This window comes from Chiloscyllium plagiosum, unplaced genomic scaffold (assembly GCF_004010195.1).
Source record: "Chiloscyllium plagiosum isolate BGI_BamShark_2017 unplaced genomic scaffold, ASM401019v2 scaf_4028, whole genome shotgun sequence".
Lineage (NCBI taxonomy): Eukaryota > Metazoa > Chordata > Chondrichthyes > Orectolobiformes > Hemiscylliidae > Chiloscyllium > Chiloscyllium plagiosum.
Genome location: NW_025212697.1, coordinates 11,782 through 26,649, shown reverse-complemented (window position 1 = coordinate 26,649; position 14,868 = coordinate 11,782). Strand labels below are relative to the sequence as shown.

The window sequence follows — 14,868 nt, the reverse complement described above, 5'->3', positions numbered from 1 at the left end:
CTCCCCCCTCCCTCTCTTCCCCCTTTTCGGTGGGTCTTTGTGGACCTGTTTGGCCGAAGGCCCTGTTTCCATGCTGTTAGGGAATCTCTAATCTAAGTCGGGTGAAGGAGAATCCCAAGGCAGCCTATTGACATGTTAAAACCTAGAGGATAACTTGGGAGGAGGTAGGAAGGAACTCAGGATGAGGGTGAGATCCTAAGTGGGTAATTTGCGACAGTGTGTGCACCAGCAGGATACGGAGGATAGTGAGATTAGTGTGGAGTGTGCTAATATGCTCGGGCATTTCGAGATCAAGAAAGAAGTGGTGTTGGATCTCTTAAAGAACGTTGAGGTGGCTGAGTCCACAGGGCCTGCTGAAGTTATTGAGAGAGGCAAGAGAGGAGATTGCTGGGGCTTTGATTGCTGGATCTCTGTACCCTCACTAGCCACTGGAGAGGTCCCAGAGGACTTGGCAAGTACCTCTGCTCAAAAAGGGAATTAGGGACAATCCAAAAAAGTATAGACCAGTGGGTCTCATCAGTGGTTGGGAAGCTATCGGATAGAGTTCTTTGGGAAAGATTTTACGCACATTTGGAATAGCATGGCCTAATCCGGGGCAGTCAGCATGGCTTTGTGCAGCTCTTCCTGATGAAGGGCTTTTGCCTGAAACGTCGATTCTCCTGCTCCTCGGATGCTGCCTGACCTGCTGCGCTTTTCCAACACCACACTCTCGACTCTGACCTCCAGCATCTGCAGTCCTCACTTTCGCCTTTGGCTTTGTGCAGGTCCAGTCTAACTAATGTGATTGAGTTTTTCAAGGAGGTGACGAAGATGTTTGATCGGGGAGAGCCGTAGATGTCTGAATGGATTTTAGTAAGGTTTTCCACATGGTCCACAGTGGAATCCACGGTGACTTGGCTGAATTGCCTTGCCCACAGAGAACAGAGGGTAGTGGAAGGGAGGTCTGTGTTCTGCAGGGATCTGGACTGGGACCTCTGCTGTTTGTGATATACATAAATGACTTGGATGAAAATGTAGATGGGTGAGTTAGTAAGTTTGCAGACGATACAAAGATCAGTGGAGTTGTGGATAATGTAGAAGGCTGCCAAAGGATCGAGTGGGAAATATATCAGTTGCAGATATGGACAGAGAAATGACAGATGCCGTTTAATCTGGGTCAGTGTGAGGTGCTGCACTTCGGGAGATCAAATGTTCAGGAAAAGTTAATGGCAGGACCCTGTACAGTGTTCATGTACAGAGGATTTTGGGGTTTAAGTCCATAGCTTCTGAAAGTGGCCATGCAAGGAGTTAGGGTGGTAAAGGTGGTGTATGGCATGCTTGCCTTTATTGGTCAGGGAATTGAGTACAAGAGTCAGCATGTCATGTTGTAGCTTAATCAGGCTTTGGTTAGGCCGCACTGAGAGTATTGTGTTCAATTCTGGTCACCACATTCCAGCAAGGATGTGGGGGCTTTGGAGAGGGTGCAGGAGGGGTTAGGATGCTCCCAGGATTAGAGGGTATGAGCTGTAAGGAGAGGCTGGAAAAACCCTGGAGTGATGGAAGCTGAGGGGAGACGTGATAGAAGTTTATAAAATTGAGATGCACAAAGGGTTGATGGTCAGAATCTCTTTCCCAGAGTTGGGATGTCTAAAACTAGGCTGCATGCATTTAAGGTGAGAGGGGGAAAGTTCAAAGGAGACCTGAGGGACAAGTTTTCTTTTACACTGAGGGTGTTCGGGGTGTGGAACCCGCTGCCAGGGGCGGTGATGGAGACAGACGTGATGGCGGGGTTTAAGGGGCTTTCAGATAAGCACATGCATGTGCTGTTCCTCTGCTGTACTGTTCTATACTGTGTCAGCCAACTCTGTGTCCATGTGTATGTAGACACGCGCACACGTGTGTATGTAGACACGCGCACACGTGTGTATGTAGACACGCGCACACGTGTGTATGTAGACACGCGCACACGTGTGTATGTAGACACGCGCACACGTGTGTATGTAGACACGCGCACACGTGTGTATGTAGACACGCGCACACGTGTGTATGTAGACACGCGCACACGTGTGTATGTAGACACGCGCACACGTGTGTATGTAGACACGCGCACACGTGTGTATGTAGACACGCGCACACGTGTGTATGTAGACACGCGCACACGTGTGTATGTAGACACGCGCACACGTGTGTATGTAGACACGCGCACACGTGTGTATGTAGACACGCGCACACGTGTGTATGTAGACACGCGCACACGTGTGTATGTAGACACGCGCACACGTGTGTATGTAGACACGCGCACACGTGTGTATGTAGACACGCGCACACGTGTGTATGTAGACACGCGCACACGTGTGTATGTAGACACGCGCACACGTGTGTATGTAGACACGCGCACACGTGTGTATGTAGACACGCGCACACGTGTGTATGTAGACACGCGCACACGTGTGTATGTAGACACGCGCACACGTGTGTATGTAGACACGCGCACACGTGTGTATGTAGACACGCGCACACGTGTGTATGTAGACACGCGCACACGTGTGTATGTAGACACGCGCACACGTGTGTATGTAGACACGCGCACACGTGTGTATGTAGACACGCGCACACGTGTGTATGTAGACACGCGCACACGTGTGTATGTAGACACGCGCACACGTGTGTATGTAGACACGCGCACACGTGTGTATGTAGACACGCGCACACGTGTGTATGTAGACACGCGCACACGTGTGTATGTAGACACGCGCACACGTGTGTATGTAGACACGCGCACACGTGTGTATGTAGACACGCGCACACGTGTGTATGTAGACACGCGCACACGTGTGTATGTAGACACGCGCACACGTGTGTATGTAGACACGCGCACACGTGTGTATGTAGACACGCGCACACGTGTGTATGTAGACACGCGCACACGTGTGTATGTAGACACGCGCACACGTGTGTATGTAGACACGCGCACACGTGTGTATGTAGACACGCGCACACGTGTGTATGTAGACACGCGCACACGTGTGTATGTAGACACGCGCACACGTGTGTATGTAGACACGCGCACACGTGTGTATGTAGACACGCGCACACGTGTGTATGTAGACACGCGCACACGTGTGTATACCCCCACTGAGGGGGCAGATTCCCACCCATCCCCCCCACCCCCACTGAGGGGGCAGATTCCCACCCATCTGTACTGTCTGAGGTGTAATTGAGGGTTTATGACGGGAGGTAGATGGTTATGTGGAAAGGAAGATTGTCCAGGGTTATTGACAGTGGAATGACACTAATTGAAATGCTCACTCCGAGTTTGAGCACTGATGTGATGGGCTGAAAGGCCTCCTGTCCTGGAGCTGTTGTGTGGTGTTGTAAATACCTTCAGGGGGGTGAATATTCAGAGCAGCTGGAGTGTCCAAATGGGTAAACACACGAGGTGATTAGGAAGCTCAGGAGCAGGTCGGACTTTACTCCGAGTGCCAGGAATACAGAGACCTTCCACCAATTCCGTTGGCCTTGGGTGGGTCCACACCTGAAGTAAAGTTTTAGTCTCAGTATTTCTGGGGATGGGAACGCCATCAATGGAAGTGGGAATAGACCGTTCGGCCCCTCTTTCCTGCCCTGAGCATTCACAATGGCCGTGTATAAGTCAGCAGCACTGTTTCGCCTGAGGGTCTGCAAACCCCCCCCCGTGGAAATCAGTTCCTGCCCCCCCTCTGTCCCTGTTCCTAACTAGAACATTTCAATTGATTTGCCCCTCGATCTTCTGAGCCGCTGGGATATGACCCCATGTTGTGGAATTCTGTGCTCCCAGCTCCCACAGCTGCTCTCGATGTCTCGAAGCTCCCCCCTCAAAGCCTGACTGTGTGTTTTCTCCCACCCTCTCTCTGCTGTTGAGAAAGAACAGCGTTCTGTTGATCTCTGGCCCTGAAGCAGATGACGTCACCGCTGTCCACTTGGATACCCAGTTGCCCTGGTTTTGTCCGTTTCCCGAACCCACTGGTGCCCCTGTAACTCCGACCTCCAACTGCTGTTCATCTTTATGTTATTTCGATGTTAGAGCCCTGTACCCTCGGGATACTGTCCTGTCTGAGGCATTGGCAGCCGTACTGTGGAGGCTGGAGAGCAGGTGTGTCAGGAAACAGAAACCCCAAGCCACCACTTCCACTCCCCCCAATCTCTGACCCGACCCCCAGATACTCCCCCTGCCTGATGTTAAAACTCTGTGACCCACCCCCCCTACCCAGTCCTCCCAGGCCTCCTGCTCTCTCAGCACCTCTGCCAAAGGAAGCTCAGATACAGGCCCTTCAGCCCACCATGTCCATCCACGGTAACCCCATTTCCCTGCACTTGGCCCATATCCCTCTAATCCTTCCCTATCCGTGTGTCTGTCCAGATGCCTTTTAAATGTTGTTAATGTACCCGCCTCAACCACTTCCACTGGCAGCTCATTCCATCTGTGTACCACCCTCTGGGTAAAACAAGTTGTCCATCAGGTTCCCTTTTATTCTTTCCCCTCGAACCTTAACCTGATGCCCTTCAGTCCTCTATTTCCCCAACCCTGAGTGTATTCACCCTATCCCTGCCTCTCACGATGTTATACATCTCTATAAGGCCCCCCCTCAGTCTCCTACGCTCTAATGAGAATAGTCCTAGCTTGTCTAACCTCTGCTAATAACGCAGTCCCTTGAGTCCTGGCAACATCCCTGTAAATTCCTTCTGCACTCTTTCCACTTTAATAACATCCTCCCTATAGCACGTTGACCAAAACCGAACGCAATCCTCCCAAGTGTGGCCTCACCAACGTCCTGTACAACTGCAACATAACTTCCCAACTTCAATACTCAGTGCCCTGCCTGATGAGGGCCAGTCTTTCACAAGCCTTCCTTCCCTGCTCTGTCTACCCGCGACTCTGTGGTGTTGGCTGGTTTTGTAAGGCTGGCTGTAACCTTCCTCAGAGATGACTGTTTTCTTTTCCCATCTTTCCTTCCTTAGGCTGGCTTTTACTACCAACCCAGGGCCCTTGAGAAACACTCAGACAGCATCCTTGGATGGGTAAGTCTAACATGAATCTCGCTCGTTCCTCCGTGAGGTGACATCGCGATCGAAGGGTCACGGTGAGGTGGGGGATGGCAGCAGAGCGGGGAGTGGAGCCTGAGATGGGATTGGGTCAAAGGCAGAGGTGAATGGAGTTAGGGTGCAGAGCGGGCTGACGGGCCAAATGGCCGACCCCTCTTGTGTGCCCGCAGTTCTCCTCCCCCTGCCCCCCCACCTCCGGTGGAGCCATTCTTATCCACTCGGGCAGTCCCTTGTGTTTCTGTTTGGATTGGGTCGGCTGCTCAGGCTGATGTTTTCATTCGGCCAACATTGATTTGTGGGCAGTGCTGAGAGAGTCATCCTGAGGGTGGGGGGGGAGGGTTAGAGTCACTCAGGGGTGAAAAGGATCCGTGGGCTGGCTCTTGGAAAAGATTGAGTTTGATGGTGGGGGGTGGGGGGGGAGGAATCCTGTGACTGTGTTTCTTTTGGGGAGCTTGTATCACCGTGCAAGTGTCCCTGGTGGGAGAGGGAGAGGTCAGTGGTGTTCCACCTGGGAAACCAGTCATCTTTGTCATAGAGTCACAGAGGTTTACAATATGGAAACAGGCCCTTCAGCCCAACTTGTCCATGCCTGCCCAGTTTTCCCAATTTAAACTCGTCCCATTTGCCTGTGTCTAGTCTGTATCCCTCCGTTCCTGTCCCATCCATGTACCTGTCCAAATGTTTCTGAAATGACCGAATTATACTCTCCTTCAGCACTACCTCTGGCAGCCTGTTGTGGGCACTCCCCACCCTCTGTGTGAAAACGTTGTCTCTCTGGACCCTTTTTTGTCTCACCCCTCTCACCTTAGACCTCTGCCCTCAGGTTTTCGACTCCCCGACCCTGGGGGAAAGCTGTCCGCTATCTACCTTATCCAAGCCCCTTATGGTTGTATAGACCTCTGTAAAGGTCCCACGCTGAAGGGGCAGAGAGAGACCCAGTCTATCCAGCCTCTCCTTGTAACTCTCTCACCTTCCCGTTCAGGTTGCATCCCAACTCCCTGCGAGACTCTTTCTGGTTTAATCAGGTCCTTTCTGTAGTGGTGTGCAGGCAACCTCCTGCAGTGTCACAGGGGCTAGGAGGAGGCCACTCAGCCCAACAGACCTCTGCCATTTTCCTGCAATACCCCCCCCCATCCTTGTTAACCTTCGACCTCTGCATTGACCGACAACGTGTTCCCATCAGTTCCCACCGGTTCCATTAACCTTTTTTCCATCACATGGTCAGTCTCATTTCCCCCCTCCCTTTGCTGCTGTGATTCCTGTTGCACATCTTTGATCAGGGATGTGATACTGGTGCATCTCTTGCGTGGCTTTGTGCAGAGCTGAGCTGTGAGTGCTTGGGATCTGTCACAGTGTGGGGATCGCGCGTTCACAAGCCCACCCCTCTCCAGGAGTGGGTGGACCAATGCTTTGTGAGCTGTCGTTGGGTATTCCCATTGGCAGTGTGCTGATCTGACAGTTAGACACACAGGTGAAGCTGGGCAGGAGTGACCTTGTTTATACCAAGACCAGATCCTGTCTTCGCTGTGTGATTCAGGGATATTCCCAGGCTGTAAGAGATCTGAATTTTCCAGTAACCTTTCCACACGGTATCGCCCAGGGGGTTACCACCCTTGCTGACGAGGTTTTGTTTTCAAATCCCAACCGAGAGATTTCAGGTTTCAGCTGGTCTGAAGCACTACGTTCCAGGACTGAGGGAGTACAGCTGTGTGGGTGGACCCTGCTAAATGTGTCATAGAGTCATAGAAATGTACAGCCCAGAAACAGATCCTTCAGTCCAACCCATCCACACTGACCAGATAGCTCGAACCTAATCTAGCCCCATTTGCCAGCACTTGGTCCATATGTCTTGTCTTTGCTTGTTTTACCAAAATGTAATGCCTCGCATTTATCCAGGTTCAACTCCATCTGCCACTCTTCAGCCCATTCACCCGATTAGAGTCATAGAGATGTACAGCACAGAACCAGACCCTTCGGCCCAACCCGTCCAAGCCGACCAGATATCCCAACCCAATCTAGTCCCACCTGCCAGCACCCGGCCCATATCCCTCCAAACCCTTCCTATTCATATACCCATCCAGATGCCTTTTAAATGTTGTAATTGTACCAGCCTCCACCACATCCTCTGGCAGCTCATTCAAATACCAGCCTCTGTGTGAAAAAGTTGCCCCTAAGGTCTGTGATATTAACCCAGGCTGTCTCAGACGGATATCGTCAATGACTCCCAGTTTGGGTCCTGCCACGGTCATTCAGCTCCTGACCTCATTACAGCCTTGGTTCAATCATGGACAAAAGAGCTGAATCCCGGAGGGGAGAGGAGAGGAGAGGAGTGGGACAACCTTTGACATCAAGGCTGCATTCAACCAAGTATGGCATCAAGGAGCCTGGGCAAAATTGGAATCAATGGGTATCGGGGGCAGACTCTCCGCTGGTCAGAGTCATACCCGGCACATGGGAAGATTTCAAAACTAGGGGACATATTTTAAAGGTGGGAGGAGAAAGATTTAAAAAGGACATGAGAGGCATGTGGTTCACATTTGGAATGAACTTCCTGAGGAAGTGGTGGATGTGGGGACAGTTACAACCTTTAAAAGACATTTGGATAAGGATGTGAATGGGAAAGGTTTGGAGGGATATGGGCCAGAGGCAGGTAGGTGGGACTGGTGTAGTTTGGGGTTATGGTCGGCACGGACGGTTGGGCCGAAGGGTCTATATGACTGAATGATTCCTCAGACAGCACCTTCCAAACCAACGGCCACTTCCATCGAGAAGGACAAGGGGCAGCAGGTCCATGGGAACACCAGCCCCTGCAAGTTCCTCTCCGAGCCCCTCCCCATCCTGGCTTGGAATTATATTGGCCGTTCCTTCAGTATCTGCTGAGTTAGCGGAAATCAGGTTTTGGCACAGGCTGAAAGGTGGAAATGTCTCAGACGGTTTTAAGGCTGGATGAGGTTCTAGAGACAGAGATTTGAAAACGAGGATGGGAATTTTGGTCGGGAGGTGGATGGAGTCTGGGGGGAGGTGGGAAGTTTGGATGAGTTCAGGTTTGTGTGAAGGCGGCAGGCTGTCCCAGGAGAACAGGAGACATTGCGCCTGACTGTAACACAAACCCCATTTTACCCAACAGCCGTGTGAATGTGACATGGACTGTCAGCACAACACAGTGGTTTAACACGGTGGTGCTTGTGTGGGGAAATAGGGAAGCCCCATGATCAATCCCTGCTCATTGTGACAAGTGCATTCACCCCGAACAGAAGGTCATGGAGTGTTGCACTGAGCCCTGGGCCGGGAAGAAAGGGAATTCACAAAAACCCCATTAATAGTAAAAGTTAAGGAAAATCTGTGCTTACCGAATGTTTAACAGCTTCTGGGAGCAGCAATACTCCAAAGTACAAGAGTCTGTAGATTAAAAAACACAATGTGCTGGGAAACTCAGCGAGTCCAGCAGTATAAAGTGCTGAGGTCCTTCAGCCCATAGTGTGTGTGCTGGCAAAACGATTCCAAATCCTGCCTTGTCCCACTTGGCCCAGAGCGTTCGGTGTTCCCGGTGAGTTATTGACGGAGGTGAGGTCAGGGTGCGGCTTTCCAGCCTGTCCCTAGCTGCACAGGCTTGTTGTTGGGGGGGGGGGTGAGGGACTGTTCCTCCTCCTCCTCCTAACCTCTCTCAGGCTGGGGAGACCATGGGTTAGGGTGGGGTGGGGTGTTGTGGTCCGGGTGCAGGGTGGAGGGGTGGTGTTGGTGAGGGTCTGTGTTAACTAACTCTGTCAGTAACTGTCCATGTACAGAACATAACTCCCTAGCGACACTGATGGATGCTGAGTGTTGGGGCATTGTCGCTGGCTTCTTCAAGTGAAACCTGTGACCTTGCGACAGCACTACGGATTGTTTTGAGCTAACTTCTGTCTCTTGTGTTGTGTGCAGGCCTACATCCTGTGGAGTGTATCCTACTACACGTCCCCATTATTACTGCTTTACTGCTACAAGAAAGGTAAGGTCCTGACTGAAACCTTGCTGTGTTTACCCAGCCAGTGGGTAGTGACCGATAGGGACTGTCTGACAGCCTCCAGGTGGAGTGGAGTCAGTACGAAATCCTCTTTCTCTTGCTGCATACCATCTTAGCGAGACACAAAGAGAGGACGTTCAACCCATTGTACCAGTGCTGGCCCCTTTTCAGGAACTGTCCAAAACATTCTGACCTTGCCTCCCTCTCTGTCTCTGTAGCCCCTGCTGCTTTATGCCCAGTGCTATAGAGTCATACAGCACGGAAACAGGCCCTTCGGCCCAACCAGTTCATCTTGACCATGGTCCCAAACTAAACTAGTCCCACCTGCCTGCTCCTGCCCCATATCCCTCCAAACCTTTCCTATCCATGTCCTTATCCAAATGTCTTTTAAACATTGTAACTGTGTCCACATCCACCACTTCCTCAGGAAGGTCATTCCACACACGGACCACCCTCTGGGTAAAAAAAAATGTCTCCCTCGTCTTTTTAAAATCTCTCTTCTCTCACCTTGAAAATGTGCCCCCTCGTTTTGAAATCTCCAATTCTAGGGAAAAGACAGCTACCATTAACTCTCTGTATCCCTTCATTATTTTATAAACTTCACTTGGGTCACCTCTGAACCTCCTACGCTCCACTGAAAAAAGTCCCAGTCTATCCAGTCTTTCTTTATAACTCAAACCCTCCACTCCTGGCAACATCCTGGTAAATCTCTTCTGAACCCTCTCCAGTCGAATGATATCCTCCCGCTAACAGGGTGACCAGAATTATATACATTGTTCCAGAAGAGACCTCATCAAAGTCCTGTACAACCACAATGTGACGTCCCAACCCCTATACTCAAAATGTCTGAGCAATGAAGGCGAGCATGTTAAATGCCTATTTAACCAGCCTGTCTGTATGTGACACAAACTTTAGAGAATTATGTACCTGCACCTCGAGGTGCCTCTGTTCTATAACACTAGCCATGGCCCTACATTAATTGTGTAAGCCCAACCCTTGTTTGTTGTAATACCCCACATTTATCCAGCTCTTTGGAAAACAGGGTTCAGTCACATGCTGTTGCCCTTCCAAGCCCCCCCTCTCCGGGTTGGGTTCCAGCCACGGTGTCTCGCTGTGAACTAAACAGAAATCCATACCATCAAAACTTCATCTTCAATTTGCTGGGGAATGACTTTTTGTTACCATTTGAAGGACAGCACACATGTGAAACATTGGTCACACTGAAACCGTGCTGGATTCCACACACCAGGAGCTGAAGGGAATGGGAAAAGGCCATTGGGCCCATTAAATCTGCCCTGATTGTTACCTCCCTGCCTTATCTCCGTATCCCTTGCTATCTGAAACACTGGCAGCACGGCGATAAGGGTGGGGGATTTCCAAAGAGTCAGCAGCCTCTGAGTGTAGAAATCTCGTGTCCCCTGAATGGCCTGTCCCTAACTCGGGTTCTGTTTTCCCCCACCTCCTCTCCTTGAGCCGGGGAAAAGTATCGTGGCTGCATCTCTCCCTGTGAAGCAAGCAGGCAGATGGGTAAATACAGGACCAGCCTGGGAGTTCCCCATAGCCAGACACACCAACACTGAGCACTCAGAGGAGGAGGGCAGTTAGGGATGGCCAATCACACCCCTCCCACAAACCTGCAGCTGTACTGACAGCCTTGTAGCCCCATCCCCAACTGCCCCCACAGAAGGTCGAAGTGAGTGTTGTTAATAAGATGGTGCTTGCTTTTGTTACCTGGGAAGGCTAGTCACTGCTGTGGACTCTGGAGACCAGACTGGGTCAGATGGGAGATTTCCTTTCCTGGGCAGCATGGTGGCTCAGTGGTTAGCACTGCTGCCTCACGGCGCCAGTGTCCCAGGTTCGATTCCAGCCTCAGGTGACTGTCTGTGTGGAGTTTGCACATTCTCCCCGTGTCTGTGTGGGTTTCCTCCGGGTGCTCCGGTTTCCTCCCACAGTCCAACGATGTGCAGGTCAGGTGTTGGCCATGGGAAATTGTCCCATAGTGTTAGGGACATTAATCAGGGGTAAATATAGGGTCGGGGGGGGTTTCTTTTTGGAGGGTGGGTGTGGACTTGTTGGGCCAAAGGGCCTGTTTCCATATTGTAGGGAATCTAATCAAATCTACAAGTGTTCCTGAACCATGTTGTTAGTCTGATAGCGTTCCCCCCCCCCCCCCCCCCCACTCCTCTCGGTTCCATCACAACAAGATGTGAGATTTGTCTGCGGATGCGTTGGAGGTGCTTGGTGATTGGGGTTTGAACTTGTGCCTCTCCAGCATGGTTACAAGTTGAGCACCAGGATTGTGAGATGACCCGTGAGTGGGGGAAGGATTGCACAGGGTCGGTGTTTGTGTCTTTCTCCAGAACGGAGGTGGGCACTTGAATTGCACAAAGCGATGTGGGGGACACGCACCCTCTCGTGGACGAATCTACAACTAGGAAACCACAAATCAAAGAGTGTTATTTGTGAAAGCAGGCAGGAGATGAGGAGAAATGTCTTCCAACGAGTGCAGCTAGAGAGCAGTACCAGAGTTCCTGTAGAAGCACTCTGATAGTGTCACTGAACGTGGGCGAGACCGTGTCTGGAATGCCGTGTTAGTCTTGGACTCCTTATTGAAGGAAGGCCGTAACTTCATCAGAAGCAATCCCAAGAAGGTTCGGCAAGGTTCTGTCTGTATTTACTGTAGTCTTGAGCTCAGGTGCTGAGCGGATTCGCGGGGGTGAATGCTGAAAAGGTGTTTCTCCCCCCCCCTCACTTTTGGGGAGAGATGAGAACAAAGGGCACAGCTTCAAAATGAGATTGGGGGGAAGCTTTCTGAGGGTGATATATCTGCCGGTTTCTTTTCCCCAGAGAGTGGTGGCCGCTGGCTCACTGAGTATGTTTTCAGGCAGAGGATTCCTGACTCACGATGGTCCAAGTGCTGAGGGGCTGAAGTAGCAACCTCCATTGGGCACCTTAGGGGTTAGCATGGCTGCCTCCCTGCGTCAGGGACCCGGGATCGATCCCTGTCTCTGTCGGGTGACTGTGTGGTGTTTGCACATTCTCCCCGTGTCTGCGTGGGTTTCCTCAGGGAGCTCCAGTTTCCTCCCACAGTCCAAAGATGTGCAGGTTAGGGTGGATTGGCCATGGGAAATTGTCCCATGGTGCCCAGGGATGTGCAGGTTAGGGTGGATTGGCCATGGGAAGTTGTCCCATAGTGTCCAGGGATGTGTAGGTTAGGGTGGATTGGCCATGGGGAATTGTCCCATAGTGTCCAGGGATGTGCAGGTTAGGGCGGATTGGCCATGGGAAATTGTCCCATAGTGCCCAGGGATGTGTAGGTGAGGGTGGATTGGCCATGGGGAATTGTCCCATAGTGTGCAGGTTAGGGCGGATTGGCCATGGGAAATTGTCCCATAGTGCCCAGGGATGTGCAGGTTGGGGTGGATTGGCCATGGGATATTGTCCCATCGTGCCCAGGGATGTGCAGGTTAGGGTGGATTGGCCATGGGAAATTGTCCCATTGTGCCCAGGGATGTGCAGGTTAGGGTGGATTGGCCATGGGAAATGCAGTCACAGGGATAGGGTGGTTTGCACTTCAGAGGGTTAGTGTAGACTCGATGGGCCGAATGTCCTCTATCTGCACTGTCAGGATTCAGTGGTTGTCACTGGAGTTGGAACTGCTAGGTTGTAGAGCGTGGCCTGAATGACTTGCTCCTGCTCCTCAGGAAGAAAACCAGATGGAAGTTCCCTGGTCAGAAAACCGAGCTGATGGAATAGGAGGAGATTCAAGGTTGGCATTGCCCTCTGGGCCGAATGGACTCTTTGTATGCTGTTTATTGTGTGTGTGTGTGTGTGTGTGTGTGTCGGGGATCGCCTGGACCAAGTCACAGTCTGAAAATGCTGTCGTCTCTCTGCTCTTGTTTGTTTAGGTTACATTGTCATGTCGAAGATTCTCCCAGTGACGTCATATGCAAGTCTCCTCCTGCTGGTGCTGACTGGGGTGGTCTGCCTCCGAGGTAGGACAGTTTCTGTTCGATATCACTCCGCTGCATCCCCCCGGCCAGAGGATGCCCGTCCTCTTGCAGTGGGGGTTGGTCCAGTTCAGTTACCGGCCAGTGCTGGCCTGAGGATGTTGACGTGCAGCCAGAAGCTATTGGGATTCCCATCATGTCCGTTCCCCAGTGGCCTTCAGTTTCAAATCCCCCTTCGAGGATCCCTTCGCGAGCAGAGATGTGGTCTGCCAGTGGCTTTTCAAATCTCTCTCGGTTTGATGCGAGTGTTTTCAGAGGAAAGAGAAAGAGGGGCTGATGCTGGGCAAGTCTTTCTTCCCTCTGACAGAGCGGATTATTGCTCCCACTCACCAGGTCATGCCACCTTCCTCTCCAAGTCCTGTAGGCTCAGGGATTCCAGTTGAGCTGCTGATGCCATTTACAGATGGAACCATTTTCCCCGCTAGAGCCAGTCCTGTTTAATTTCCAAAACACCCCAGGTGTATGCCCACATCCAGTGGATAATGGTATTCTCAATGAATGTTTCCGATAACCCAGCCTGGCTGGTGAATGTGACGTTAATGTGTTGCACTGTTGGCGAGCTCTGGATAAACCCGAGTTGCGGTTCTAATGGTCGGTTGTTTATTTTCCCCTGCTGCCGAGGTGTGGGTCGCTGGACCAATCCCGAGTATGTGCAGTTTATCAGTGTCTTGGAGGAAACCAAGCGAAACAACACAGCAGAGAACAAGGTAACCTGCCGGCTGCCCCTGTGAGTACAGAAATCCCGACTCTCCCTCTGCAGCAGGCCCTGGTTTTCATCTCTGCTGACACGGTGCGGTGGGGGTTAAGGTGGGGTTAAGCACGCTTACCCTCATCACTCAAACCTTCGAGTGCAAGAGTTGGGATGTCACGTTGACGTTGTACAGCACGTTCTGGAGTACTTCGCCAGTTCTGGTCGCCCTGATACACTTGGAGAGTGTTCAGAACGGTTTCACCAGGATGTTGCTGGGAACGGAGGCTGAGAGTTATACAATAAACTGGATAGGCTGGGGCTTTCCCCACTGGAGTGTAGGAAGTTGAGGGGCGACCTTATCGAGGTTTATAAAATCATGAGGGGCACAGAGAGTGTTAATAGTAGGTGTCTATCCCCTAGGATGGGGGATTTCAAGACGAGAGAGAGCCCATTTTTAAGGAGAGAGATTAAATCAAAGACATGTGGGGCAATCTTTATTGCACAGCGCGGTTCGTGTGTGGAATGAACTTCCTGAGGAAGTGGTGGATGTGGGTACAGTTATAGAACATAGATCCTGATGATGACTTACAGTGTGGAAACAGGCTGTTCGGCCCAACAAGTCCACACTGACGCTCCGAAGGGCAACCCAGCCAGACCCATTCCCCTACATTTACCCCTTCACCTAACACTACGGCCAATTCCCCATGGCCAATTCACCCTAACCTGCACATTTTTGGATTGTGGGAGGAAACCGGAGCACCCGGAGGAAACCCACGCAGACACGGGGAGAATGTGCAAACTCCACACAGACAATCACCTGAGGCGGGAATTGAACCTGTGTCTCTGGCGTTGTGAGGCAGCAGTGCTAACCGCTGTGCCACCATGCCGCCTATAGAACATAGAACAATACAGCGCAGAACAGGCCCTTCGGCCCTCAATGTTGCGCTGACCTGTGAACTATTCTCAGCTCGTCCCCCTACACTATCCCATCATCATCCATGTGCTTATCCAAGGATTGTTTAAATCTCCCTATGTGGCTGAGTTGACTACATTGGCAGGTATGGCATTCCACATCCTTACCACTCTCTGCGTAAAGAACCTGC

General features: G+C 51.5%; 1 protein-coding gene across 1 annotated transcript in view; it reads left to right on the top strand.

Annotated features, from left to right (window-relative positions):
- The window catches only part of LOC122547444 (phosphatidylserine lipase ABHD16A-like), a gene marked incomplete at its 3' end in the record, with an annotated part of 27,658 nt that overhangs the window by 1,084 nt on the left and 11,706 nt on the right, over positions 1–14,868 (top strand). Inside the window, exons 2-5 of the mRNA XM_043686065.1 lie at positions 4,978–5,037; positions 8,983–9,049; positions 12,973–13,059; positions 13,696–13,781. Coding sequence (XP_043542000.1) covers positions 4,978–5,037; positions 8,983–9,049; positions 12,973–13,059; positions 13,696–13,781 — 300 coding nt within the window. The remainder of the gene's footprint in view (positions 1–4,977; positions 5,038–8,982; positions 9,050–12,972; positions 13,060–13,695; positions 13,782–14,868) is intronic.